The sequence below is a fragment of the Chlorocebus sabaeus genome, chromosome 1 (genome assembly GCF_047675955.1).
Source record: "Chlorocebus sabaeus isolate Y175 chromosome 1, mChlSab1.0.hap1, whole genome shotgun sequence".
Lineage (NCBI taxonomy): Eukaryota > Metazoa > Chordata > Mammalia > Primates > Cercopithecidae > Chlorocebus > Chlorocebus sabaeus.
The window spans coordinates 129,815,996-129,842,127 of record NC_132904.1 but is presented as its reverse complement, the minus strand read 5'-3'; the positions used below and the strand labels follow the sequence as shown (position 1 = coordinate 129,842,127).

The window sequence follows — 26,132 nt, the reverse complement described above, 5'->3', positions numbered from 1 at the left end:
TCAACATGAGGAAGTTTTCTTCTATTTCAAGCTTGCTGAGTTTTTATCATGGAAAGGTGTTGGAATTTGCAAATACGTTCTCTGCATCTATTTTGAGATGATTGTGTGGTTTTCTTTGTTCTGTTACCATGGTGTAATTTACATTGATTGATTTTTCATAGGTTGATGACATTTCGTTCCTGGGATAAATCCCAAGCATGGTTGTATCTTGCTGGATTTGGTTTGCTGGTATTTTGTTGAGAATTTTGGTGTCATATTCATAAGGAATATTGGTTGTCGTATTAAGCCGTTTTTGCTTTACTATAAAGAAATACGTGGCCAGGTGTGGTGGCTCATGCTTGTAATCCCAGCACTTTTGGAGGCCAAGGTGGGTGGATTACTTGAGGTCAGGAGTTCGAGACCAGACTGGCCAACATGGTGAAACCCCATCTCTACTAAAAATACAAAAATTAGCTGGGCATGGTGGCAGGTGCCTGTAATCCCAGCTACTTAGGAGACTGAGGTAGGAGAATCACTTGAACCCGGGAGGTAGAGGTTGCAGTGAGCCAATATTGTGCCACTGCGCTCCAGCCTGGGCAGCAGAGTGAGACTCTCTCAAAAAAAAAAGATGTGAGACTGGGTAATGTATCAGAAAAGAGATTTAATTGGCTCGTGGTTCTGCAGGCTGTACCGGAAGTATAGCACTGGCACCTGTTTCTGGGGAGGCCTCAGGAAGCTTAGAATCATGGCAGAAGGCCAAAAGGGAACAGGCATTTCACATGGTGGGAGCAGGAGGAAGAGGGAGAGTCAGGGGAAAGGTACCACACGCTTTTAAATGACCAGATCTCACAAGAACTCACTCAGTATTGCTGTCAGGAAGACAGCACCAAGCTGTGAGGGATCTGCCCCAGTGGTGCAAACACCCCCTACTAAGCCCCACCTCCAGCAATAGGTGTTACAATTCAACCTGAGTTTCGGGCGGGGCAAATACTCAAACGTTATCAGTTGTTTTCTTGAGATGTTTTGGTTTTGCTGTCAGGGTAGTACTGGCCTAAGATGAGCTAGGAAGTGTATTCTTTTCTGTTTTTTGAAAGAGTTCATGAAGGATTGTTGTTCATTTTTGCTTTCACGTTTGTTAGAATTCTCCAGTAAAAGTGTCTGATCATTAGGGGTGTGGGTGTATGTATAAAGTTTTTTTGATTACTAATTTAGTTTTTTTTTTTTTTTTTTTGAGACGGAGTTTCACCCTTGTCCAGGCTGGAGTGCAGTGGCACAGTCTTGGCTCACTGCAACCTCAACCTCCTAGCTCAAGCACATCTCCTGCCTCAGCCTCCCGAGTAGCTGGGATTACAGGCACCCACCCCCACGCCCAGCAAATTTTTTTGTATTTTTTGTAGAGATGAGGTTTCACCATGTTGGTCAAGCTGGTCTTGAACTCCTGACCTCAGGTGATCCACCCACCTTGGCCTCCCAAAGTGCTGGCATTACAGGCATGAGCCACTGCGCCCTGCCACTAATTTAGTTTCTTTACTTGTTACAGGTATATTTAGATTTTCTATTTCTGTTTGAGTCAGTTTCTATAGTTTGTGCCTTTCTAGAAATTTGTTTATTTTATGTAGGCTATTTAATTTGTTGGCATAAAATTGTTCATAGTATTCCTTTGTAATCCTTTTTATTTATGTAAGGCTAATAATAGTAATGTCCCTCCTTTCTTGATTTTAGCAATTTCAATTTTCTTTCTTATTTTTTTCCCCAGTCTAGCTAAAGGTGTATTAGTTTTGTGGATCTTATCAAGGAACTACTTTTAGTTCGTTGATTTTTCTCTATTGTTTTCCATCTTTTATTTTTTAAGCTGCCTTCTTATATATAAGCAGTTCCCAAAGTGTGTTTTGGGAACCCTCAGGGGTCCTTGAAGTAAAAATGAATGCAGTGTTCATTTGCCTTCCACACTCTGATTTTCTCACGAATGTGTATTGGAGTTTCCAGTGGTCCCATGACTTACCAAATTGCAACAGATTGCAGGTAGAAACAGAGATGAGAATCCTGTTAATTATAAGCCAGATGAGAGATAAGCTAGTTTATATTAAGCCAGACATTTTGAAGTTTGCAATACTCCAAAGCAATGCCATTCTTTTTTTTAAATGGGGTCTTGCTATGTTGCCCAGGCTGGGCTCGAACTCCTGGGCTCAGGTGATCCTCTGATCTCAGTCTTCCCAGTAGCTGGGATTATAGGTACTTTCCACCACATCCAGCCTTTTCACTATTTTTTGTTTGTTTGTTTTGGAAAATGTAGTTATTTTTTATGAAAAAGTACTAACAGTAACATGTCTTGCTATTTTAAAAGGAATTAGTAAATATTTTTACAATTCTCAGTTTAAATTGCTGATTCGTATTAAAAATATAATCTCTTTAGGGTTCTCAGTAATTTTTAAGAATATAAAGAAGCCTCAAGGCTGGGCGTGGTAACTCACTCCTATAATTTCACTGCTTTGGGGGCCTGAGGTGGGAGGATCACTTGAGGTTAAGAGTTCGAGACCAGCCTGATCAACACAGCACAATCCTGTCTCCGCAAAAAAATTAAAAGAAAAAATATTAGTCTAGCATGGTGGCTCATGCCTGTAGTCCTAGCTACTTGGGAGGCTGAGGAGAGAGGATTACTTGAGCCCAGAAGTTTGAGATTGCAGTGAGCTCTGATTGTACCACTGCACACCACCCTGGGCGACAGAATGAGACCCCCGTCTCTTATAAAAAAATGCCTTCAAGTCAAACATTTTAAAGCTACTGTTATATATTACCTCATCAAATCTTTAAAATAATCCTAAGGGTTAGAAACTCCTATTTGTAGCTAAACAAAATGGAAGAGATAAATGCAGAATTTTAGAGGTAGGGGCCAAGATTTTTTTTTTTTTTTTTTTTTTTTTTTTTGAGACGGAGTCTCGCTCTGTCGCCCAGGCTGGAGTGCAGTGGCCGGATCTCAGCTCACTGCAAGCTCCGCCTCCCGGGTTTACGCCATTCTCCTGCCTCAGCCTCCCGAGTAGCTGGGACTACAGGCGCCCGCCACCTCGCCCGGTTAGTTTTTTGTATTTTTTAGTAAAGACGGGGTTTCACCGTGTTAGCCAGGATGGTCTCGATCTCCTGACCTCATGATCCGCCCGTCTCGGCCTCCCAAAGTGCTGGGATTACAGGCTTGAGCCACCGCGCCCGGCCGGGGCCAAGATTTAAAACCAAATTTTTAATATTCCAAAGTTTATATGTATTACAGTGAATACCTAATTATCCATATTTTCTTCCTTTTCCATACTCTAATTTCTTAAGATTTAAAACAAGCTAGTGAGTCTTTAAGAGGAGTGTATTTTCTGGGTATTGTGTGGTGAAATGTTAGCTGCTGTATGACTTTTCTCCAGCTGTGATGACCCTTTGGTATTCCCTCTACAGAAAGATGTGTCATGGCAATGCTGAGAAAGAGAATCAGGGATGAGAAGACCAACGTTAGGAAGTCTGCACTGCAGGTGGGAGTTTTCTCTGCACATTTTTTTTTTTTTTAAAGCACTAAAAACTTGGAAATGCAAAGGGATATTTTTTAAACTCCTAGACCATATTCATTATTTAATTTGCTTTTCACTGAACTGTTAGTTGACCCTGATCCTGTTATATGTGAATCATAGATGAACTGGAAGATTATTTATTTTTAAGCTTTCCTACAGGGTTTCTGATTTTTTTAAGAACCACAAATTTATATCCTTAATTTGTTTAGAATAGGGATTCTTAAACTAGGGACCATGGGTGGATTTTAATAGGTTCATAAAATTGTTTGTAAATATTTGTTTATATAAAATTTGTTTTTCTTTGAGAGAGGCCTTAGCAAATTGGATTCTGAAAAATGGGATGTTGTGAGGAGGAAGGTTGGATCCATGACCCCAAAATGTTAAGAACCACAAACTTAAAGGAAGTGTTCCTTTGTTAACAGTTTATCTTTCTGAGTTGATTCTATGCAGTCATCACTTCATGTTGCATATATGCCTTCTAGGTGTTAGTGAGTATTTTGAAACACTGTGATGTCTCGGGCATGAAGGAAGACCTGTCGATTCTGCAGGACCAGTGTCGGGACCCTGCGGTGTCTGTCCGGAAGCAGGCCCTCCAGTCTCTTACTGAACTCCTTATGGTGAGAGGCAGGACATTAGATATGTAATGCACAGTATTTTACATTAAAAGTAATTCCATGCAATAGTTACCTGCTGCTAAATGTTAAGTTGACCTTTAAAAACTCTTAAGTCCACTGTAGAACTGTATCAACATAAGGGAGGAGGTATCTTTGAATTATGTATGATAGACTGTGCTTCCTATTAAACATAATTAGGAACTAATGCTAGTGAATGCCAATTGTTAGCCCTTTCTTCACTTTGTTTTTTATTTTTTTTGAGACAGAGTCCTGCTCTGTTTCTCAGGCTGGAGTGCAGTGGCGCAATCTTGGCTCACTGCAACCTCCGCCTCTCGGGTTGAAGCAGCACTCCTGCCTCAGCCTCCTGAATAGCTAGGACTACAGACAGGTGCTGCCATGCCTGGCTAATTTTTGTATTTTCAGTAGAAACAGGGTTTCACTATGTTGGCCAGGCTAGTCTCGAACTCCTGACCTCAGGTGACCCGCCTGCTTTGGCCTCTCAAAGTGCTGGGATTACAGCCATGAGTGACTGCACCCGACCCTTTTCTTCACTTTAAATCTCACACAGAAAAATAAAATTTTAAGTTGATTTGGTTAAGCTGGAGGCCTAGACTAAATTTAGTCAATTAGGGCATAGATAGGTGATACTGCCAAAAGAGCAGACTCACAAGTACTATATTTAATTTACTCTTGTCAGCTAGGTAGCATTTTAGTCGAATTTTAAAAGCATGTTTATTTCTTTATTTCATGATAGAAGGCATTAAGCAACGAATATTTTGACTTTTTCTGTCAGTGTCTGTTCTGATTGCTCTTTGGGATATTTATTATTTGCTCTTGATTTTTAATGACCAAAAAAGTACTGATTTATTTCTACTAGTAAAACAGTGACTTTAATGTATAAAAGTTTAAAATTTTGGTTTGCACTGATTTACATTAAGCTGGCTTTGCTTTTGTATATTTTTTGATTTTTTTTTTCACTTGGTGGTCTATTTGCAGTTGAATGTGTGATTATTTTTAACATGTCAAAATGTTGATCACAGCTTCCCTGACTTGTATTTAGACCTTCTTATGTCATAATCTTTCACTCCTAAGGCTCAGCCTAGATGCATGCAGATCCAGACAGCCTGGCTGCGGGGGTTGGTCCCGGTGGTGATGGACTGTGAGAGCACTGTGCAGGAGAAGGCCCTGGAGTGCCTGAACCAGCTGCTGCTGCAGAACATCCGGCATCACAGTCATTTTCACGCTGACGACGACAGCCAGGTCCTCACCTGGGCACTTCTTACTCTCCTCACCACGGAAAGCCAGGAACTGAGGTAGGTTAACTGTATGACCTGTGTTCCCTGTAGAAGAAGACTGTAAGACTTTGTATTAATAAATTTCTCCTACTGGTCCTTGAAAAATCAGCTTTCCAGATTACTTAGTGTATGTGAAGATTCAATATTGGTCTCTTTTTCCTTGACTCACTTCAAATCTCTTAGATATTTTTATCGACTGTATGTTTGTGACACCTTTTTGGTCACTTCCTGTGCATCCGTCTGACACTTTCCAGTTTCATATTGGTATCTTAATATGTAATAGACAACACTGATGGAAATACATATTAATATCACGTTTCCCCAATGCTGGTTATCATGAAGGATGACTTCCTAGCTCCTAGGAAGTTAAACTGTTTTTAACACCTTATTGGATTAATTGACTTAACTAACGCTGCAGGCTTTCTCCCCTTTGATAACATTTATTGAACATACACTGTACAGTGAATATTGTGTTTAGGAGTTAGGACCTGTGATGGAGGAATCATCTTGCAGTAGAAAGAGAATAGATTTAGTATCAAAAGATACCATTCTACGGCCTTGGCAAAAATCACTTTCTCTGAGCCTTAGTTTCCTGATTTGTAAGAGGCAGCCGTTGTACTCCAGGATCTCTTCATATCTCTTTAGGTGTTACAACTTTATGCCTGAAAAAGTGTGTTCATTCAGTAAAGGTTTTCTCAGTACAGGTTGAGCATCTGAAATCCAAAAATCTAAAATCCAAACAATGTCAGCATGATGCCACAAGTGGAAGATCTCACACCTGACCTCATGAGATAGGTCACAGTCAAAATGCAGGCTCACAACATAACAGCCTGTTCAGCATCCCCAAGTGAAAAATAAAATCACCTTCAGGCTGTGCATATAATGTGTATACGAGACTTTGGTCCCATCCCCAAGATATCTTACTAAGTATGTGCAAATATTCCAAAATCCAAAACACTTCTGGTCCCAAGCATTTCAGGTAAGTGATACTCAACCTGTATCTACTCCATGCTTTGCTGAGATTTCTAGAAGGGAGAGATTTAGCCAATAATAGAGTCTACTGCTTTTTCACTTTTTAGAGATACCTCCTTATACATACTCAGTGTATTAATTCATGTTAGCTTAATGTAAAGTAGCAGTCATTCTTCGCAGAAAAGCAGGAGAGGCCATGCTCAGTGTATTAATCCATGTTAGCTTAATGAAAAGTAGCAGTCATTCTTCGCAGAAAAGCAGGAGAGGCCTTCTGCAGCTCCTGAGAAGCTGTTGGGAGGTTTTAAAATTTATTTTTCTTTATAAAAATTTTTTATTGAAGTATAGCATGTCTTGAAAAGTACACAAACCGTAAGGTCAGTAAATATCACAAGGAAAGTATACCTGTGTAACCACCATGCAGTCTCTGTTTATCATTGTAGGTGGTAGCCACTTCTGCCCAAGTTGCCTAACACTTGAAAAAGAGTGGCCCAGAACTCATGTGCTGCACATTTTGTGAAATTACTCTTGACTTCTGATTTCATGGCAACTCTTCTTATTTTCCAGTGTTGCTTAAAATTTTGTCGTCTTTTTGGTATTCGTTTATTTCAGAGGTCTTTAAGGAGACATTAAAACAAACAAAGAAACATGGGCTCATTATGAAACCTGGAATCAGGTTGTGGATGGAACTGCTTAAGGAGATTATAAAATGAGTAAGAAAAAATGCAAGCTTAGAAGAGGAACCTTGCAGAAGATGTGCATTGAAGACTTCAACAGAGAAAGATAGCCATGTCAAAAAGACTTAAAAAGTATGAAGAGGTAGAGGAACAACTATGAGAAAATGATTCAAATGGAAACAGGGAGTGAGGATTTCAAGCAAAACCAGTAGTCGACAATTCTAAATGTCTCAAAAACAGTTCAAAAAAAAAGTCTCAAAAAAACATTTCAAAACTCATTCACATAATTCACATCAAGTTTAAATCTTACACCCAGCCAGATTATTCAACATACAGGGTAAAATAAAGCCATACTGAGACTAGCGGAAAACCAAGGGTGTTTATCACCACTACCCCTCCACTAAAGGGCCATCTATGAAGGATGTACTTCAGGCCAGGCTATAATCCCAGCACTCTGGGAGGCTGAGGCGGGAGAACTGCTTAAGGCCAGGAGTTTGAGATCATCCCTGGCAATGTAGTGAGACCTTGTCTCTACAAAAAAAAAAAAAATAGCCATTTGTGGTGGCGCACGCCTATAGTCCCAACTACTTGGGAGGCTGTGGTGGGAGGATCCCTTTAGCCCAGGAGGTGGAGGCTGCAAATGAGCTGTAATTGTACCACTGCACTCCAACCTGGGTGACAGAGCAAGACCTTGTCTCAAAAAAAAAGAATGTACCTCAGAAGGATGGAAACTGAATTCAGAAGGGAGGAATGGCATATGAGAAGGAAGGGTTGCTAAGAAATTGATAAACACATAGATGAATCTAAATTAAGCATAGCCATTGCAAATCAGTAACAACAATGATACGAAGATGACTAATTGGGATGACTGAAAGCCAGGTGAAGCTAAAATATAAAATAGTATGTAGGATGAGCTGGAGGGTGCATTTACTTGCATTTCTAGCATTGGATAGGAGACTAGAGATGCTCATTAGCATTAAACTCGAGTCAACACTGCAGACAACCAGGGATAGTCGTATGTAACTTCTGAGCCAGCAGAACAGAAGTAACACTGAAGAAAGTTCAGTGCAAGAAAAGGCGGAACAGAAGCGAGGTTAAAAAATGAGAAGGAAATAAAAAGCATGGTATATTGAAATCATAAAATAAAGGGGTAAATTAATCCAATAGGTCAGTAATCTCTATAAATGTCAATGACTTACATTTAACAGTTAGTGGACAAAATCTTTGGATATAAAAACCAAAATCCAACTACATACTGTTTATAAGAGCCACACCTAAAATAAAGTTACCAGAAATGGCGAAAGTAAGAAAAAGGTTACTAGAAAAATAATGCAAAAAGGAGGCTGTATCAGATAGAACAGAATTTAAAATAGAGCCGGGCGCGGTGGCTCAAGCCTGTAATCCCAGCACTTTGGGAGGCCGAGACGGGCGGATCATGAGGTCAGGAGATCGAGACCATCCTGGCTAACACGGTGAAACCCCGTCTCTACTAGAAAATACAAAAATCTAGCCGGGCAAGGTGGCGAGCGCCTGTAGTCCCAGCTACTCGGGAGGCTGAGGCAGGAGAATGGCGTAAACCCGGGAGGCGGAGCTTGCAGTGAGCTGAGATCCGGCCACTGCAGTCCAGCTTGGGCGACAGAGCGAGACTCCGTCTCAAAAAAAAAGAAAAAAAAAAAAAAAGAATTTAAAATAGAGTCAAATAGAATTTAAGGAAAATGTCATCAGTTGTAAAGAAAGTTACTCATAAAGGAATTATACCTGGAAGAGGTATGTGTTCCTAAAGAATACGTATAAAACCCCGTGCCCAACAGAAGCACATATTTCTAAGTTTATGTGAACCATTTATAAAAATTGATTATGTACTATTTCATAGAGTCAGTCTTAAATATCAACAATTCTATATTAACAGGATAATGTTCTCTGAGTATTATATAATGTAAAGGAAAACCTCAAAAAAGAGTATTTGAAGAATTTAAAAAGATACTTCTAAATAACTCCAAGGTCAAAGACCAGTGAATTGTAAGATTTTTGGAACAATACGTGCCAAAACTGGTAGAATGCATTTAATGAAGTACTTAGGAGGAAATATGTAATGTTATGTGTATTAGAAAAGGAAAGGACTGAAAACTGATGAGCTGAAGGTTCTATTTAAGAAGTTGCAAAAAGTCATTGAATAAACTTGAGGAAAAGAAATGCTAAAATTAAGACTGGAAATTTAAAAACTAGGAAAGAAAAACTGAGTCTTCGGAAAGTCTAATGGAAAAGATAAAGTTCTGCCGAGATATGACAAGAAAAAAGGTACAAATAAATAATATTAATGATGAAATGGGTGATACAACTACAGATGTCTTATTCAGTAGTATACATTCAAAAACAGACTGTTCAGAATGTGTTAGTATTTTTTAAAGGGCACAGTTCTGTATAGGCATTTTTTAGTCTGAAGTTTTAGTTGATACAGCTCTTTGTATTAATTTGCTAGGGCCACCATAACAAAACACCACAGAGCAGGTGGCTTGAATAACAGAAATTTATTTTCTCACAGTTCTGGAGGGTAGAAATTTGAGATCAAGGTGCCAGGAGAGTGGATTTCTCCTGAGGCCTCCCTCCTTGGCTGTGTTCTCACACATATCCCTGGTGTCTCATTCTGTGTCGGCATTTCTTCTTACAAGGACACCCTTTGTGTCTGGAATTTATTCCTTTTGGTGGGTTCTTGGTCTCGCTAACTTCAAGAATAAAGCCGCGGACCTTCGCGGTGAGTGTTACAGCTCTTAATGATGGTGTGTTCTGAGTTTGTTCCTTCAGATGTTCAGATGTGCCTGGAGTTTCTTCCTTTTGGTGGGTTCGTGGTCTCGCTGACTTCAGGAGTGAGGCCGCAGACCTTCGCAGTGAGTGTTACAGCTCTTAAAGGTGGCACGTCCAGAGTTGTTTGTTCCTCCTGGTGGGTTTGTGATCTCACTAACTTCAGGAATGGAGCCGCATACCCTCGTGTTGAGTGTTACAGCTAATAAAGGCAGTGCAGACCCAAAGAGTGAGCAGCAGCAAGATTGTGAAGAGCAAAAGAACCAAGCTTCCACAGCATGGAAGGTGACCCAAGCAGGTTGCTGCTGCTGGCTCCGGTGGCCAGCTTTTATTCCCTTATTTGGCCCCGCCTGTGTCCTGCTGATTGGTCCATTTTACAGAGCGCTGATTGATCCATTTTACAGAGTGCTGACTGGTGCATTTACAGTCCTTTAGCTAGACACAGCATGCTCATTGGTGCGTTTACAATCTTTTAGCTAGACACAGAGTGCTGATTGGTGTGTTTTTACAGAGTGCTGATTGGTGCGTTTTTATAGAGTGCTGATTGGCGCATTTATAATCCTTTAGCTAGACACAGAGCGCTGATTGGTACATTTTTACAGAGTGCTGATTGGTGCATTTACAATCCTTTAGCTAGACACAGAGTGCTGATTGGTACGTTTCCAATCCTCTAGCTAGACAGAAAAGTTCTCCAAGTCCCCACTTGATCCAGGAAGCTGGCTGCTTCTCTTATGTTGAACTTGGGTTAGGGCCCACCCTAACAGCCACATTTTAACTTCATCTCCTCTGTAAAGGCCCTATAGGAGGGAATGGTAGAGGTGATGAAAGCTGAGCCTGAGGTTTGGAGGAATTGGAAGAGGAAATAGTTGATTCAATTGAACAAACATATTTTGAGGACTTCATTTTCCGGGACTGGTTCTAAGTGCTGGAGATTCACAGAATAGTTCAGTGCACTTCCTCTACTCCAGTTGGTCTGGTGAAATAGACAAAAGCAAGTCACAATTTTACTGGAAATGGAGCTACAGAAGAACAGAGGAAGGGCACATGGCATTTTGGTGATTATTTCTTCCTCTTTTTCCTCTTCTTGTCCTCCTTCTTTCTTCTTCTAGCTTAGGCTGGCTTCCCAGAAGTAGTGGCATGGGCAGAATATTTGCAAATGTGTGGGAATTAAGCAGCCAGAATAGTGAGGGTTACCAGGAAGGACATAGTTATGCAAAAGCTCAGGCCAGAAGGCTCTACCAAATCTCAGGAAAATGCCTTGATCAATAGGTGTAGAGAGCAGAGGTCAGGCAGGTCGAGCACGGAGGGCGTACTGGAGATGGAAGCCCAGCTTCGACTTGGAATGCTTTATCACATCTCAGTTGGGAGCTCTTGGTAATGCATGAGGTCACCCAGAGTTAGGTTGGAGATAAGAGGTCTAAGAATAGAGCTTTTCAAATCAGCAATTAGTTATTAGAAGGCAGGAATTAGTTAAAGATGAAAAGAGATCCAGCTGGTGGACCAAAGCCTCAGTGCAAAAAGTAGTCAGTAACCTCTGATGGAGGCCATGGAGATGGGCCTGAAGCATGGCCGTTGGTTTTGGTACTAAGATTAGAGGTTAGTGTGTTGGGTCACAGTCTGCCCAGGTGGGGAATGGCTGTGGTCCTCAGCTGGGCTGGGAGGCTGGGTGGGAGTGGAGGGCTGGGAGTTGTCAAAGAGGAGCCAAGTTTGAGATTTCTACAAGTTTTCTGAACTCTGCAAGTTCAGAGAATTTTTTCCCCATTCTGTTGGCTACATATAATAAACATTACTTAATATTTTATATAATTATTTTAAAATAAATTTTAAAATATTTGTTCATTGCTTATATTTTGTGGTATTTGGACATAAGTCAGATATAAATCATATTGTAAGCTAACTGTAGTAAGATTCGACATCTGTGGATGGATTTTTAATAGCTGATATATTAACAAAACTTCATTTATATTCATATGCTTATTATGGTATATAGATGTGTTTATTTTGTTATAGTTACCTTGTTCTGTATGCTCTGAGAATTTCCCTTTTAAAAACAATTTAATGAGGAATTCCTGATGTTTGTGTGTGTGTATGTATGTGTATGTGTTTTCCCAGAAGTCTTAAGAAAAATTAATCAAGGGAAGAGGTGTATTTTTCTCTTCATTTAAATATATAATATGGCATTGTCTCATGAGTCATATGATCCCATTCAGTGACATGGGAAGAAGTAAAATAAGAGATAGTTCTAAAACAACGGTGACGGCCAGGCACAGTGGCTCACAACTATAATCTCAGTACTTTGGAAGGCCAAGACAGGAGGATGGCTTGAGCCCGGAAGTTCAAGACCAGTCTAGGCAACATAGCGAGACCCTGTCTCGAAAGAGAGAGAGATAGAAAAGAAAGAGAGAAAGAGAAGAAAGAAAGAGGGAAAGAGAGGGAAGAAGATTAGCCAGGTATGATGACCATGCCTGTAGTCTCAGCTACTCTGGAGGCTGAGGGAAGAGGATTGATTGAACCCAGGAAGTGGAAGCTACACAGAGAGCTGTGATCATACTACTGTGATCCAGCCTGGGTGACAGAATGTGACCCTGTCTCAAAAAATACTAGTATAACACAAACACTTTAGTACATCAGAAGCACTGTTTTTGTTTTGAAAAGGTTTGAAATATCTATTTCTGAGTGGTATTAAGTTATTGCATATTTTAGCTCATTCAATATATTTAATTGTTAGGTTGTCATTTACAATCCTTCCATTGAAAAAAGGACAATGTTACTAATTTCTGTCACTATAACTGTGTGAGCTCTGAATGTATCTGTAACTGACCCCATGCAGTTATGTAGAAATTTTGGAGGAGAGAAGGAGAAGAGTCTCAAATGAATTGTGAAATTTTATTCTTTGCTTTAAGAAACATTTTATGAGGGGAAAAATGAATATAACTGTTTATAGAATAATAAAAATTTAAAAGATACCTAGTTTGATATCAGACATGCCACTAATTAGGAAAGTCTGTGAAAGTTTCATGTGCCACGTGAGTCCTGGAGCAGCAGAAGTTGATACCCTTTTAGTGAGGCGCTGATCGGAATTGTTTTGTATATTTACAGTTGCAATTCTGCTTTTCTATCTTTTTTTTTTTTTTTTTTCTAGCCGATATTTAAATAAGGCTTTTCATATCTGGTCCAAGAAAGAAAAATTCTCATCCACTTTTGTAAACAATATAATATCTCACACTGGCACGGAACATTCGGCACCTGCCTGGATGCTGCTTTCCAAGATTGCTGGCTCCTCACCCAGGCTGGACTACCGCAGAATAATACAGTCCTGGGAGAAAATCAGCAGGTTTGTATCTTCTGATTTGACTACTAATGACACTGAAGAGTCTTAGAAACAAAGCCCAAGGCTTAAGGAAGTGGGCCTTTTTCATAGCTATTCATATACAGAGATCTTCTGTTTAAAACCTGGTATAAAAACAAGCATGAAAAAATGAGAATCATGTTTAACCCATTTCCCCTTTGTCCAAGTACAGTAAGTGCCTTGATGTTCCCACAGCTTGACTTCTAAGCCACGCTACCTATCCTGCTTCCTCCAGTGTTAATAATCCAGAAGAAAGGCCTTTGTTGGCAGCAGTGTTTAACTTGCTTCTCCCTTGATACTTCTCCTGCCCTTTCTCTAGTCAGCAGAATCCCAATTCAAACACCTTAGGACACATTCTGTGTGTGATGGGGCATATTGCAAAGCATCTTCCTAAGAGCACCCGGGACAAAGTGACTGGTGAGTGTGTTGGAGAATCTTACTTGAAAATGCATTGCTGTTCATTTCAGGGGTGTGTGTGTGTGTGTGTGTACCTGAATATATTTAAGCAGTTGAACTTCAGGGGTTTTGACTTCCTTCATAGATGCTGTCAAGCGTAAGCTGAGTGGATTTCAGTGGTCTCTAGAGGTGATCAGTTCGGCTGTGGACGCTTTGCAGAGGCTTTGTAGAGCATCTGCAGAGACACCAGCAGAGGAGCAGGTATGGCCAGACTTTCCCTGATACGTTTCTGACTTCTTTGTGCTTAGGGTGTTACTGTATGTGTTTTGAAGTTTGAGGAGCATGTTCTGTAAATAAGAGGACATGTAAGGATGTCCCCAGCAGCTATTGCCGCGACAAGGCAAGGTTTACATAACTGGCAATTGACATTCCCCAAGAAGATTGAGCTGCTGAAGAGAAATGGCTCCCGTAGATGGTCACCACCTTGATCGCAGGGGCAGGTGTCTTTAGATAGACACTCCTGTTGATTGTCTGTCATTTCCTGGTGAGAATTCTGCAAGGTTATCTTTCTCCTTGACCTCCACTCTCATTCCAAGAACGTTTATAGGCAGTTTTCCACCTAAGCAGGAAGTTCCCTCCAGAACAGTTTTCTGACCTTTTGATAAATCATAATCTTGGACATGCCTGTCCTGTTACGATGAGGTTACACTACTCAAATATCTCTTGTTGGTATCATGTCCCCGAGGTTGCCTACAGCCCGCAGCTAATGTTTTTATATATGCATAAACACAAATCCAAATCAGCGATTTATATGAGGCAGAGAGTTACTTTGACTCCTTAAAAGGTATGCATACCAGTAACTCTGAAGAAATCATTTTATTACCATATATTTATTCTGTTTTTATCAGGAGATACACTCTTAGTACCAATCCTAACGAAAAAATTTAGAGCTGGGGTTATTATTAATGGCTACAGAAAACAAAAATTAAATAATTGCTGGAATATATTTAAGTTTTCCAGAATAAAAGAAAATGATGGCTTCAGCTGATCTCCCCAACTACCTTCCTATGCTTCCTTTTCTTGACCAAGTTCATAAGAGAAAACCCTTCCTTAAGATGTTACATTTTCTACTTCCAACAGATCAATTAAAACAATGTAACTTTTGTGTTTGGGACTTAAGACTGTTGACCTATTTCTTATGAAATGGTGTCTGGTGTTTTTCTGGTATCTGTCTTTAGGCTCTTTTATTGGTGAAAGGGATACTTGCATTATTTGATTTTTCTAACCCTTTTTCTCAAGACCCAGGAAATTATATGAAAAACTTTTATTTTTATTTTTGAGATGGGGTCTTGCTCTGTCCCCCAGGCTGGAGTACAGTGGCGCAATCTCAGCTCACCGCAACCTCCGCCTCTTGGGTTTGAGCAAGTCTTGTGCCTCAGCCTCCTGAGCAGCTGGGATTACAGGCACATGCCATCAGGCCCAGCTAATTTTTGTATTTTTAGTAGAGACAGGGTTTTGCCATGCTGGCCAGACTGGTCTCAAACTCCTGATCTCAAGTGATCGCCTGCTTCAGCCTCCCAAAGTGCTAGGATTACAGGCGTGGTAAGACTGAGGAAAGAGTGATCAGGGAGAAATTTACGTTAACAGACTATGAAACTGCAAGCCTTCCAGGCTCAGTGGTACATAACTTACTACCGGCAGAGCTGGGACTCGAACTAAGGCCTCTGACTTTTTCCTAATTTTCTTTTCACCAGCACTGGTTGGAAAAAGAATCATGTGTACAGCGCGCAGTCAGGGCCTAGGAAGTCATCTGCCGCTTGCTGCCGGCCCAGGGCCATTAGGACGGTGGTTACATTGTCATGAGAGCCTATGAGGAAGGCAAGGAACTGTCTTCAGGTTAGACACTGAGAGCTGGAAACAGGTGGGGCTACTACTGCGTTAGCAAAGACTGCCGCGGTTTTCATCTGCCAACACGGCCTCCCGGCTTTAATCTGCCGACACGGCCTCACGGCTTTAATCTGCCGACACGGCCTCACTTGGTGGTTGACAGAGGAGCAAGGCCCTGAGATTTTCTGGAATGTTAGGATATTTTCAATCCATGTGACCCACTTGTTTCCTCTAAACACACTTCTCCTTTTCTTTTCTCTGTAAGTGAATATCATTTATTTTACTGAGAGCAACAGATTTACCCAAAGATATAGCTCAGCAGCAGTATATATGAAAGGACTGTTGTCTTTGGGCATTTTTGTTATGTGTTTTGTGGCTGTCATTAAAAAATTGATGAGATCTTGGACTGTATTAGTGGAAATAGTGTCTAGAACAAGAGGAGCAGTGGTCCTGTGTCCTGGCTAAATCTAAGTTGACATATTCTGTAATTCAGTATCAGTGACAAATTTACAGAGAAGTGTTGATGAAATTGAATATAACTAGAGGAGAGCAGCTAAATAAGGGCATCACAAAGCAAGTTATGTAAGGAACTGCAGAAGGGCCTGGAGTCTTTAGCATGGAGTGGGGAAGGGTTGGGGACGGTAGGCTGCCTAGCTAAATTCAAATTTATGAAGGACTTTCAAATAAAATAATTGGATTTATTTGGTATTCCCAGACAACCTATCTGGACCAATGAATGGAAATTGTAAATTTTGGTGACTGAAGAGAAAACTTACTGAGGTCTGCCTAAAATTGAGGGCTTGTCCCAGAGCATGTCCCTTGTTATTAGAGGTGTTCAGGAGAAGCTGGACAAGAACTTGGAACAAGCTGCCTTGTGGAGAGAATGCCAGGATTGGGTGGCCTTGTCGGCTTTCCCAGATTCTGTGATACCGAAACTTACCAGTCATACTACCCAGGTTCTGGCCTCATCGGGATCAAGCATAAGAATTGCAGAAACTCTGTGGGCCAATGTTGTGGTCCAGGTTGTGCAATCTGTTAAAATTTTAAGTGTAATAGTTATTTTAAAAGTAATAAAGGCAATAGTTTCAAGACACATTAGGGCAAGTCAGGCTAAAAGCATTGCTCATAGTGCCAGGCTGTGGACTGCTAGGCACTGGATAATGGTTAACACAGGTCCCTTCCTAAGGCACTGCAGAGGAGGAGGGTGGGTGTATGCACATCAGCAGATAATTTCAGCATAATGTAATCATTCCTAAAATAAAAATCGGCATCGGGTAACATGGAAGCAAGGAGATGGAAGCACTTAGCTCAACCTAGGTGTTTTGGAAATGGTTTCCCACAGAAAATGAGGCCCAAGAATTCTAGAATGTGGTTGGGAGCTCTCTCTTCCTTCGCACAGAGGAACAGTCCGATGTGCACTAGAGGTGACCCCTTGAAGTTATTGTAATCAGTAAGAGACATGGAAAACTTGTCCCTAATGAATAAATTTCAGAAGAATAGCAACTCTTTATTTTATGTCTTTAAAAAATGTTTATCACAGTAGTTAATTCATCATCTGTATATGCCAGCAAAACTACAACTTATTTCTGTATTTTTGGAGGAGCACTACTATTATAGATCTCTTATAAATTACTGCTTGGGGTCGTTGTAAATATTTGGCCTTTTGCTCTTATAGGGCAAATGTAGAAAGAAAGATGATGTATACACTGTTGTTTATAAATTCCACTTAGCCAGAACTCATGGCTAGGTTTCTAAATGCATGTCGTTGTGGTTTTGGACAACTTGTGGGAAAGAGGAAGGATAGAAAGCACCCCTACAGCCTATCCATTTGAAGATCAGTTTCTCCTGAGAACATGATGTTTCATGGGTCATCTGGGAGATGTGCGGGGCCCTTCAGAGATGACTTTTGACTTGCCGTAGGAATTGCTGAAGCAGGTGTGTGGGGATGTCCTCTCCACCTGTGAGCACCGCCTCTCCAACATCGTTCTGAAGGAGAATGGAACAGGGAATATGGACGAAGACCTGTTGGTAAGTGACTGCTTTTCCTAAACATTCTTTACGCTTCCATTTTATCAGTGAAGTTTTGTTAAAGATGACTTTGTAATGTACACTTTAAATGCTTTTAACAAAAGGGCTGTCTTAGCCTAGAGCTTACTCTCTCTTTTTAGAAGATATTTTTAAATTGATAACCTATTCATTTGTTTCTTATATACTTATTATCGGGGGGAAACTCAATGGTATATACTTCACCTAGTTCAATCTTATGAGAAGCCTGATTTCAGTAGGGAAAACATAGTGTGTGTTGTAAGGTTGGTATAGTCAAGCTTAGAAATATAAGGTAAGAAATAATAATGTGAGTAGACTCTTTTCAGTTTGTGTGTTTGCTTTTTAAAAAATTTAACATGTCTTCTGAGCAGTTTGAACAGCAGACAGTAGAACTGGGAATAGTGCTGAGCAATTGCAAAGTAATGACTGAAATAAAGATTTGACAATTCAAAACACAGATGACCTTGGAGCCCCAAGATTGTTTTCCACGGCACCCCTGCTTTAGAAACTGTAAACAGTGCAAGAGATTCCTGTGAGCCAGGACGGGACAGTTGGCTGATTTCAGTGGCTGACTGGGGACAAGATGTATGGCAGTAATTCTGGTTCCAACATCTGACTCTGTCCAGTAAAGGAAATAATGAGCTGCTTTTTGATGCCATTCAATACAGGTCATCATTTAACCAAAACTGGCCGGTTTTCTCGTATACTTAAATTAGCAGAGCACATCTTTTCTGTGTTCAGTTTCTACTTGTTAGCCTAGCTCTCCTAATTCCCAGTGATCACAGACCAAGTTTAGATTTGTTAAAAGTGAAGACTGTTGGGCCTGGGGCACTACTGTGCCTGTGTTCAGTAATAAAAAGCCTCACTGTGGGAACCTGGATGCTTAGGTAAGAGGGCCAGGGAATGTAGCACAGGCCTGGCCCAGGGTTTCCAGAGGGTCTTGCTCTTCTCATTCCTGCCCACACTAAGAAAGATGCTTACTATGGTTAGTGAGTCCTGTCCCCACCCCACTCCCCCACATTTTTTTCAACTGTTAACCGTGTCATCAAAATCTACTCTTCAGTCAAAATATATATGAAGAGGTTTTGCCCTATATACATAGTTTCATTCTTGCTTCTTTAAATAGAATTTAAATATTTTTTAATGAAGAGATAACGGTATATCAAGATTCTTTTAAACTCATATACTTTGTTATTGGCTTTCTTACCCTAGTATAAGCTTTTATTTGACATTTTACTATTCAGCATCATCCCTCCATTTGGGGCATAAACTAAAAAAGAACAATGTTACTTAGTTGTTAAACTGAATGTTACGAATAAACACAGCGTGGCAGGTGGCAGCCATGAGTAGGTTTTGGATGGGGTCTACATGGAAAAATAATCTGGAGGGCAACTTGAAAATATGTTTCAGAATATAAAATAGCTTAATATACTCTTTACCCTGGATTTTACTTCTGAGGAAAGAGAACAGTATCTAAGGATACACAGGTGTTCACCAGAGCTGATCGAAACATTAGCACAGCGGAACAGCATCAGTGTTCATTAATACTGAAGTAGGGCAGTAAGTTATGATGACAGTCCTAGTTTTAAAATGGCATACTTACGTGGTCATTAAAGATATGTGTCTCATATATTGACATGAAATGATACCTAATATTCAAAGTAATCATTGCAGACTTCAACATACTATAATTGATAAGTGTATAAGAAAAGTAAACATAAAGCCATGTGACTATAGAAATACTTTGAAAAAGTTATACACGAAAACTGATGTCTCTGGGTGGTAGGATTATAGGTAGGTGATTCTGTATCCCAGTTTACCCAAGATAACCCTGGTGTACACCTATTTTTCACAATATAATTATTAATAGCACCCCCTTTTACTTGCAGATTTGTCTAGATTTAGGTGATAAAATTATATGGTTGTCCTAATTTTGGATGAGTTTCATTACATAGTGACTAAGTTTTTACAATAGCCATGTATTTTTATGAAACAAAAAAATAGTAACATTGTTTTAAATTTTGGGGATAAAGGAAATACTCCATTGACATGTCCTTAATCTAGCTAGAGTTCACTTTTCTTTTGCCTTATTTTTACTGTAAAACCAATTATCTTTGTAGGTGAAGTACATTTTTACATTAGGGGATATAGCCCAGCTGTGTCCAGCCAGGGTGGAGAAGCGCATCTTCCTTCTGATTCAGTCCGTCCTGGCTTCGTCTGCTGATGCTGACCATTGTAAGGCATTTGAAATCATACTCTGTACCATGCATGCCGGTTCAAGGTTCTGTCAGTGACTTTCTCTCCCTTCCTTGCAGTACCATCATCTCAAGGCAGCAGTGATGCCCCAGCATCTCAGCCACCCTCCCAGGTCAGAGGTTCTGTCATGCCCTCTGTGATTAGAGCACATGCTATCATTACCTTAGGTAAGAAAAACGTGGGAGACTAGGGCTTGACATCAAGTTCTGTGTGTAGCTGTTGTCTTAAGTAAGCGCAGCCATGGGAATGTGTCGGGGCTGCCGAGCCTGTCTGTGTCTGCTCTCGGCCCATATGCTTCCTAGAGGTGGCTCTGATGTGAGTGCTGAGCTCTGCCTAACCACGTGCTGGTCATGAGAGCCCTCAGGCTGACAGCGCCCCAAGACGGTAAGACTCAGGCACTCTCTAGAGGGTCTAGAGGGAGCTTTTGTTTTCTAGTACGATTATGTTAATTTATTACAATTATCCCTGCTTCTGTAATTTTTTTCAGTAGCTTCACTTGACTTTAATACTCCTGTAATTTTTTTATACTCATAATGCAGCACCACGAAGTCTATTCATCAAGAACTGCCGGATGCTGCACTGAGTTCTGGAAATGAAGAAATAAATTTTCCATAAAAGGAAATGGTTTATTTAATACTTTCCAGAACTGGGTAGATGACTATTTACATATTTCTCCATGAACTCAAACTCTTTTTAATCTTGAAAACACTGACCTCTATGCTGGGAATTTTTTTTTTCCCTTTAGTGTGAGTGTATATTTTATGCTACGTAAGTTATTAATTTTTTTGTAATATTAATTTTCAAATACCTAAGAATTGCAAAACATTTCCCAGGCACAAAAGAAACCTACAAGCAAAACTCAGCAGGCTTTTCAACTGTGAACAAGAAAGAAAGGGGACATGCATTCTTTCCTATTTACCTAGCTCAGATTTCAAATTCAGCATGGGGTATTTAGCATTTGTAGAGGATATGTATAATCAGGAGTAAAATGTTTCATCTCTCAGGCTTTGCTGATCATTCTCCAGGTAAGTGGATAACTGCGAAATTCAAATGTTGACTTTAAAAGGAAGATGATTTTATTAGTGTAAAGGAACATCCCATAGTATATAACTCCTGGGGGAGTTTATTTCTCCTTAAGGTATTTTTATTCGAATATTCAAGATGGGTCTGTCTGCCTTTAGTTTTTTGTTGTTTGTGATTGTGGGCATGATATTTTAACTTTGATTAAATAGAAGCCATTAGCAAGATGTATCTGGAGAAAATTCAGGAATGGAATTAGGATTTAGAATACAGTTGAGACATCTTCCTGTCTTCTGTGCCAGGTAAGTTGTGCTTACAGCATGAGGATCTGGCAAAGAAGAGCATCCCAGCCCTGGTGCGAGAGCTCGAGGTGTGTGAGGACGTGGCTGTCCGCAACAACGTCATCATTGTGATGTGCGATCTTTGCATTCGCTACACCATCATGGTGGACAAGTATATTCCCAACATCTCCATGTGTCTGAAGGATTCTGACCCATTCATCCGGAAGCAGACACTCATCTTGCTTACCAATCTCTTGCAGGTGCGTAGGAGGGTTCAACCTGTCCTTTCCCCTCCACCATGGCTTCTGGTTTAAGGGAATATTTGAGTAGCATAGGAAAGGTGCTTGCTTTGTAGTAGAATCCAAAAATAGTTGTCTCATCTCTGGTCTGGAGTATTGCTCTTCTGATGTTCAGCACAACCTTTTATAAACAGTGTTACTTGTGAATGTTCATTTTGGGACTTTGTTCAGACATCCTGTCAAGCAGCGTGAAGTTTCATTTTGAAAATAAGTACCATGTAGAGAAAAGCACATTCAGTGGACAGGTAGTTCTAGTTTGAATTCTGTTATTCTTTTTTAACTTGGACAAGTCCACATTTCTGAGATCTAACTTCTTCCTTTGTAAAATGGGGATCATGGTGTTTGCGCTGGGCTCTGCGAGTCTGGTGGGGTGTTTCCGTGTGCAGAAGAACGTAGTAAACTATAGAGCTCTTCAGAGCATTAAATATTGTTACACACTTTGAGAGTCTGTGTTTGGCCTATAATGGGGAGAACATAATACTTGATTTTTGAAGGGAAGGCCTTTCACTTAGGTTGTATGTCTGCCCTGGTATGTTCTGTGTGCTCATCTTTTCATATATTACGAACTGTATTATATAGAGAGGGTGGCACCATCCCTCTAATGCCACGTGCTTTGAGCCATTTTTCTCCTGTGGTAGAAAAGGTGACGTTCTGTGCATGTACTTCTCCGCACTACATTCCAACGGTTTGGTGGTAGAAAGGTGACGTTCTGTGCGTGTACTTCTCCGCACTGCATTCCGACGGTTTGGTGGTAGAAAGGTGACGTTCTGTGCGTGTACTTCTCCGCACTGCATTCCGACGGTTTGGTGGTAGAAAGGTGACGTTCTGTGCGTGTACTTCTCCGCACTGCATTCCGACGGTTTGGTGGTAGAAAGGTGGCGTTCTGTGCGTGTACTTCTCCGCACTGCATTCCGACGGTTTGGTGGTAGAAAGGTGACGTTCTGTGCGTGTACTTCTCCGCACTGCATTCCGACGGTTTGGTGGTAGAAAGGTGGCGTTCTGTGCGTGTACTTCTCCGCACTGCATTCCGACGGTTTGGTGGTAGAAAGGTGGCGTTCTGTGCGTGTACTTCTCCGCACTGCATTCCGACGGTTTGGTGGTAGAAAGGTGGCGTTCTGTGCGTGTACTTCTCCGCACTGCATTCCGACGGTTTGGTGGTAGAAAGGTGGCGTTCTGTGCGTGTACTTCTCCGCACTGCATTCCGACGGTTTGGTGGTAGAAAGGTGACGTTCTGTGCGTGTACTTCTCCGCACTGCATTCCGACGGTTTGGTGGTAGAAAGGTGGCGTTCTGTGCGTGTACTTCTCCGCACTGCATTCCGACGGTTTGGTGGTAGAAAGGTGGCGTTCTGTGCGTGTACTTCTCCGCACTGCATTCCGACGGTTTGGTGGTAGAAAGGTGGCGTTCTGTGCGTGTACTTCTCCGCACTGCATTCCGACGGTTTGGTGGTAGAAAGGTGGCGTTCTGTGCGTGTACTTCTCCGCACTGCATTCCGACGGTTTGGTGGTAGAAAGGTGGCGTTCTGTGCGTGTACTTCTCCGCACTGCATTCCGACGGTTTGGTGGTAGAAAGGTGGCGTTCTGTGCGTGTACTTCTCCGCACTGCATTCCGACGGTTTGGTGGTAGAAAGGTGGCGTTCTGTGCGTGTACTTCTCCGCACTGCATTCCGACGGTTTGGTGGTAGAAAGGTGGCGTTCTGTGCGTGTACTTCTCCGCACTGCATTCCGACGGTTTGGTGGTAGAAAGGTGGCGTTCTGTGCGTGTACTTCTCCGCACTGCATTCCGACGGTTTGGTGGTAGAAAGGTGACGTTCTGTGCAGGTACTTCTCCGCACTGCATTCCGACGGTTTGGAAGCGTGTCCCTGTGCACTGAGCCAGTGTGCCGGGGACAGACCGCATGGTGGGGGGAGTGTGGCTGGGAACAATGAGGCTTGCCCATGATGACACACTCTGAAACATGCCGACTTTTCTCTGTACAGGAGGAATTTGTGAAATGGAAGGGCTCCCTGTTCTTTCGATTTGTCAGCACTCTGATAGATTCACACCCAGACATTGCCAGGTAAATCTTTTCCTCAGGTTAGACACCTGAACAGTTTACCTCATTTCTGATGTATGCTGGATTTCTTTTTTTTTTCCAGATTGGTTTAGAGTTAAGTAGGATTTAGTGAGCTTTCGGTGGGTGCCAGAAAATTTAACAGGTTTTTAAGATACTAAGCAATATAACAAACCTTTATTTTGCACACAAGTTTAAAAGAAAATGGTTCGATTCATCATTGGATCATCTCAGCACTGACTGCACTTGCTGACAGTTTGCTGTTCCTGAAGGAGCATGAAGAATGTCATATGCTTGTTGTATTACACTGTATAGAGGAGCAGTCACTAGAAATTCACTGTTAATTTCTAGGCAAAAAAAAGTTAATTTTGATAAAAAGCTGAGACTTTTAAGTGCAGAAATTTTAAGGAAGAAACTAGGAATTAAGATGAAATTGCACAGTGTGGAATCAAGTGTACAGATGACAAGACTCCTTGGAAATGGGCAGTTCTTCAGACTTGTATAGCGTGAGGGAGTGGCTTTGGCAATTATTAATTTCTATCATTGCATCATTTTTTTAAAGATTTATTTTCAAGGGGCTGAGAAATGGCCTGATAGAATTTGCTGCCTTAGAGTTTGTTGTAACTAATTCTTTTTAAAGCAAGTCTGCAATCGGAACGTAGAATGTTGGATGCCGATGCCGTGGCAAAAGCCCCACAGTGGGGAAGAGGTCTTTATAGAGCTCATTAACTATAAATGGCTGGTAACAGTGGGTCTCTCTGGATGTAAATATAGCTACCAATAATTTAGTCTGAGTTCCGTGGAAGTTTCTGCTCAGTTTTCTTTAGGTGTAATTTTCCAAGGAAGGGGAACATTTCACGTAACAAAAGCAAAAAGTTAAGGCTGTCACCTTTTTTTTAGATAGCTTCGCACACCCTCTTACCTTTACAGCGTGTCCACTCTACTGACTCTGAGGGCTTTCTACACAGTGCATGGCCCAGGAGGAGGTGTGATCAGACAGGCTGGGAATGCTGTCAGGTGATGCACCTGGGAGGTAAAAGCAGCTACTTAACCTGCATTTCCTCATTTTTCCCCACTGTTGTTAGCTCCTGTACGTGTATGTGAAAAAGAGCATTGATAATGAGTAAACTATATGCAGGATTTGTACATATGGGTGTTCAGATCATCAATCAAATGAAAAGCATAGATACACTTTATAGTGGAGTAAGATTACCAGGGCCTCTTCTAGCATTTTAATACTTCCCCCTTAATCTTTCCCTTTATGTCTGCATTCTGGGTTTGTTGAAACCATGGTTCAAATTAGATTTTCATGATTTTCATGATTTTCAGCTTTGAAAAGCTGATTACTACATTTGCTAACTATAATTTAAGTTAGTCTGTTCTCTGAAATTTTTCCTTTTATTTTTATTTGACGTGTAATAATTATACATATTTATGGGATAGAGAGTGGTATTTTGATATATGTATAGAACATGTAATGATCAAATCGGGGTAATTAGCATAACCATCACCTCAAACATTTATCATTTCTTTGTGTTGGGAACTTTCAGAATCCTCTCTCCTAGCTTTTTGAAAATAGACAGTAAATTATTGTTAACTATATTCACCCTACGGTGCTGTTGAGCAGTTTAACATACTCCTCCTGTAATTTTATATTTGTTAACCAGCCTTTCCGTACCCTTCCTAGCTTCTAATAACCACAATTCTACTCTCTGCTTCTCTGACCCTACCTTTTTTAAACTCTTGCATGTGAGTGAGAATATGTGGTATATATATATATCTTTCTGTGCCTGACTTTTGATTTTTAGGCCAAAGGCTATGCCCAGGCTGGAGTGCAATGGAGCAATCACGGCTCACTGCAGCCTCAGTCTCCCAAGTTCACGTGACCCTCCCACCTCATCCTCCCAAATAGTTAGCTAATTTTTTATTTTTTGTAGAGTTAGGTTCTCACTGTGTTGCTCCTGAGCTCAAGCAATCTTCTCGCCTCAGCCTCCCAAAGCGCTGGGATTAGGCATGAGCCACCACCCCGGCCTGTATGACGTTTTTAATTGCTCATATAAACCCCAAATTTGGAGGCTACAAAATTCTATGATCTGTTTTCCTGTCTGCCCAATAGCTGGTGGCCTTGTAATCACAGGGCGACAGTCAAGTAATAAACAGATTATTTCAGTTTAACTGGGCACTGCCACAGGAATACAGAGAGGCAGGGCCAGAAGCTCAAGGCAGGACAGCGACTCAAATAATGGGCCATTGAGATAGAAAAGGGGGCAACAGGCCGGGCGCGGTGGCTCACGCCTGTAATCCCAGCACTTTGGGAGGCCGAGATGGGCGGATCACGAGGTCAGGAGATCGAGACCATCCTGACTAACACGGTGAAACCCCGTCTCTACTAAAAATACAAAAATTAGCCGGGCGCGGTGGCGGGCGCCTGTAGTCCCAGCCACACGGGAGGCTGAGGCAGGAGAATGGCGTGAACCCGGGAGGCGGAGCTTGCAGTGAGTGGAGATTGCGCCACCACACTCCAGCCTGGGCGACAGAGCGAGACTCCGTCTCAAAAAAAAAAAAAAAAAAAAAAAAAAAAGAAAAGAAAAAAGAAAAGGGGGCAACAACAAGGATGGCCTGGTTTGGGAGAAAAGGAAGCAAGCACTCGACTGTCTGGAGGGCTTAG

General features: G+C 41.2%; 1 protein-coding gene across 4 annotated transcripts in view; it reads left to right on the top strand.

Annotated features, from left to right (window-relative positions):
- NCAPD3 (non-SMC condensin II complex subunit D3) overlaps positions 1-26,132 on the top strand; it is a 71,295-nt gene that overhangs the window by 27,647 nt on the left and 17,516 nt on the right. For all 4 annotated transcript variants that reach the window (XM_008021583.3, XM_038004960.2, XM_038004959.2 and 1 more), the window contains 11 exons: positions 3,415-3,488; positions 4,007-4,141; positions 5,231-5,451; positions 13,021-13,212; positions 13,547-13,644; positions 13,769-13,884; positions 17,431-17,538; positions 19,677-19,791; positions 19,872-19,979; positions 21,135-21,373; positions 23,391-23,470. In XM_008021583.3, coding sequence (XP_008019774.3) covers positions 3,415-3,488; positions 4,007-4,141; positions 5,231-5,451; positions 13,021-13,212; positions 13,547-13,644; positions 13,769-13,884; positions 17,431-17,538; positions 19,677-19,791; positions 19,872-19,979; positions 21,135-21,373; positions 23,391-23,470 — 1,486 coding nt within the window. The remainder of the gene's footprint in view (positions 1-3,414; positions 3,489-4,006; positions 4,142-5,230; positions 5,452-13,020; positions 13,213-13,546; positions 13,645-13,768; positions 13,885-17,430; positions 17,539-19,676; positions 19,792-19,871; positions 19,980-21,134; positions 21,374-23,390; positions 23,471-26,132) is intronic.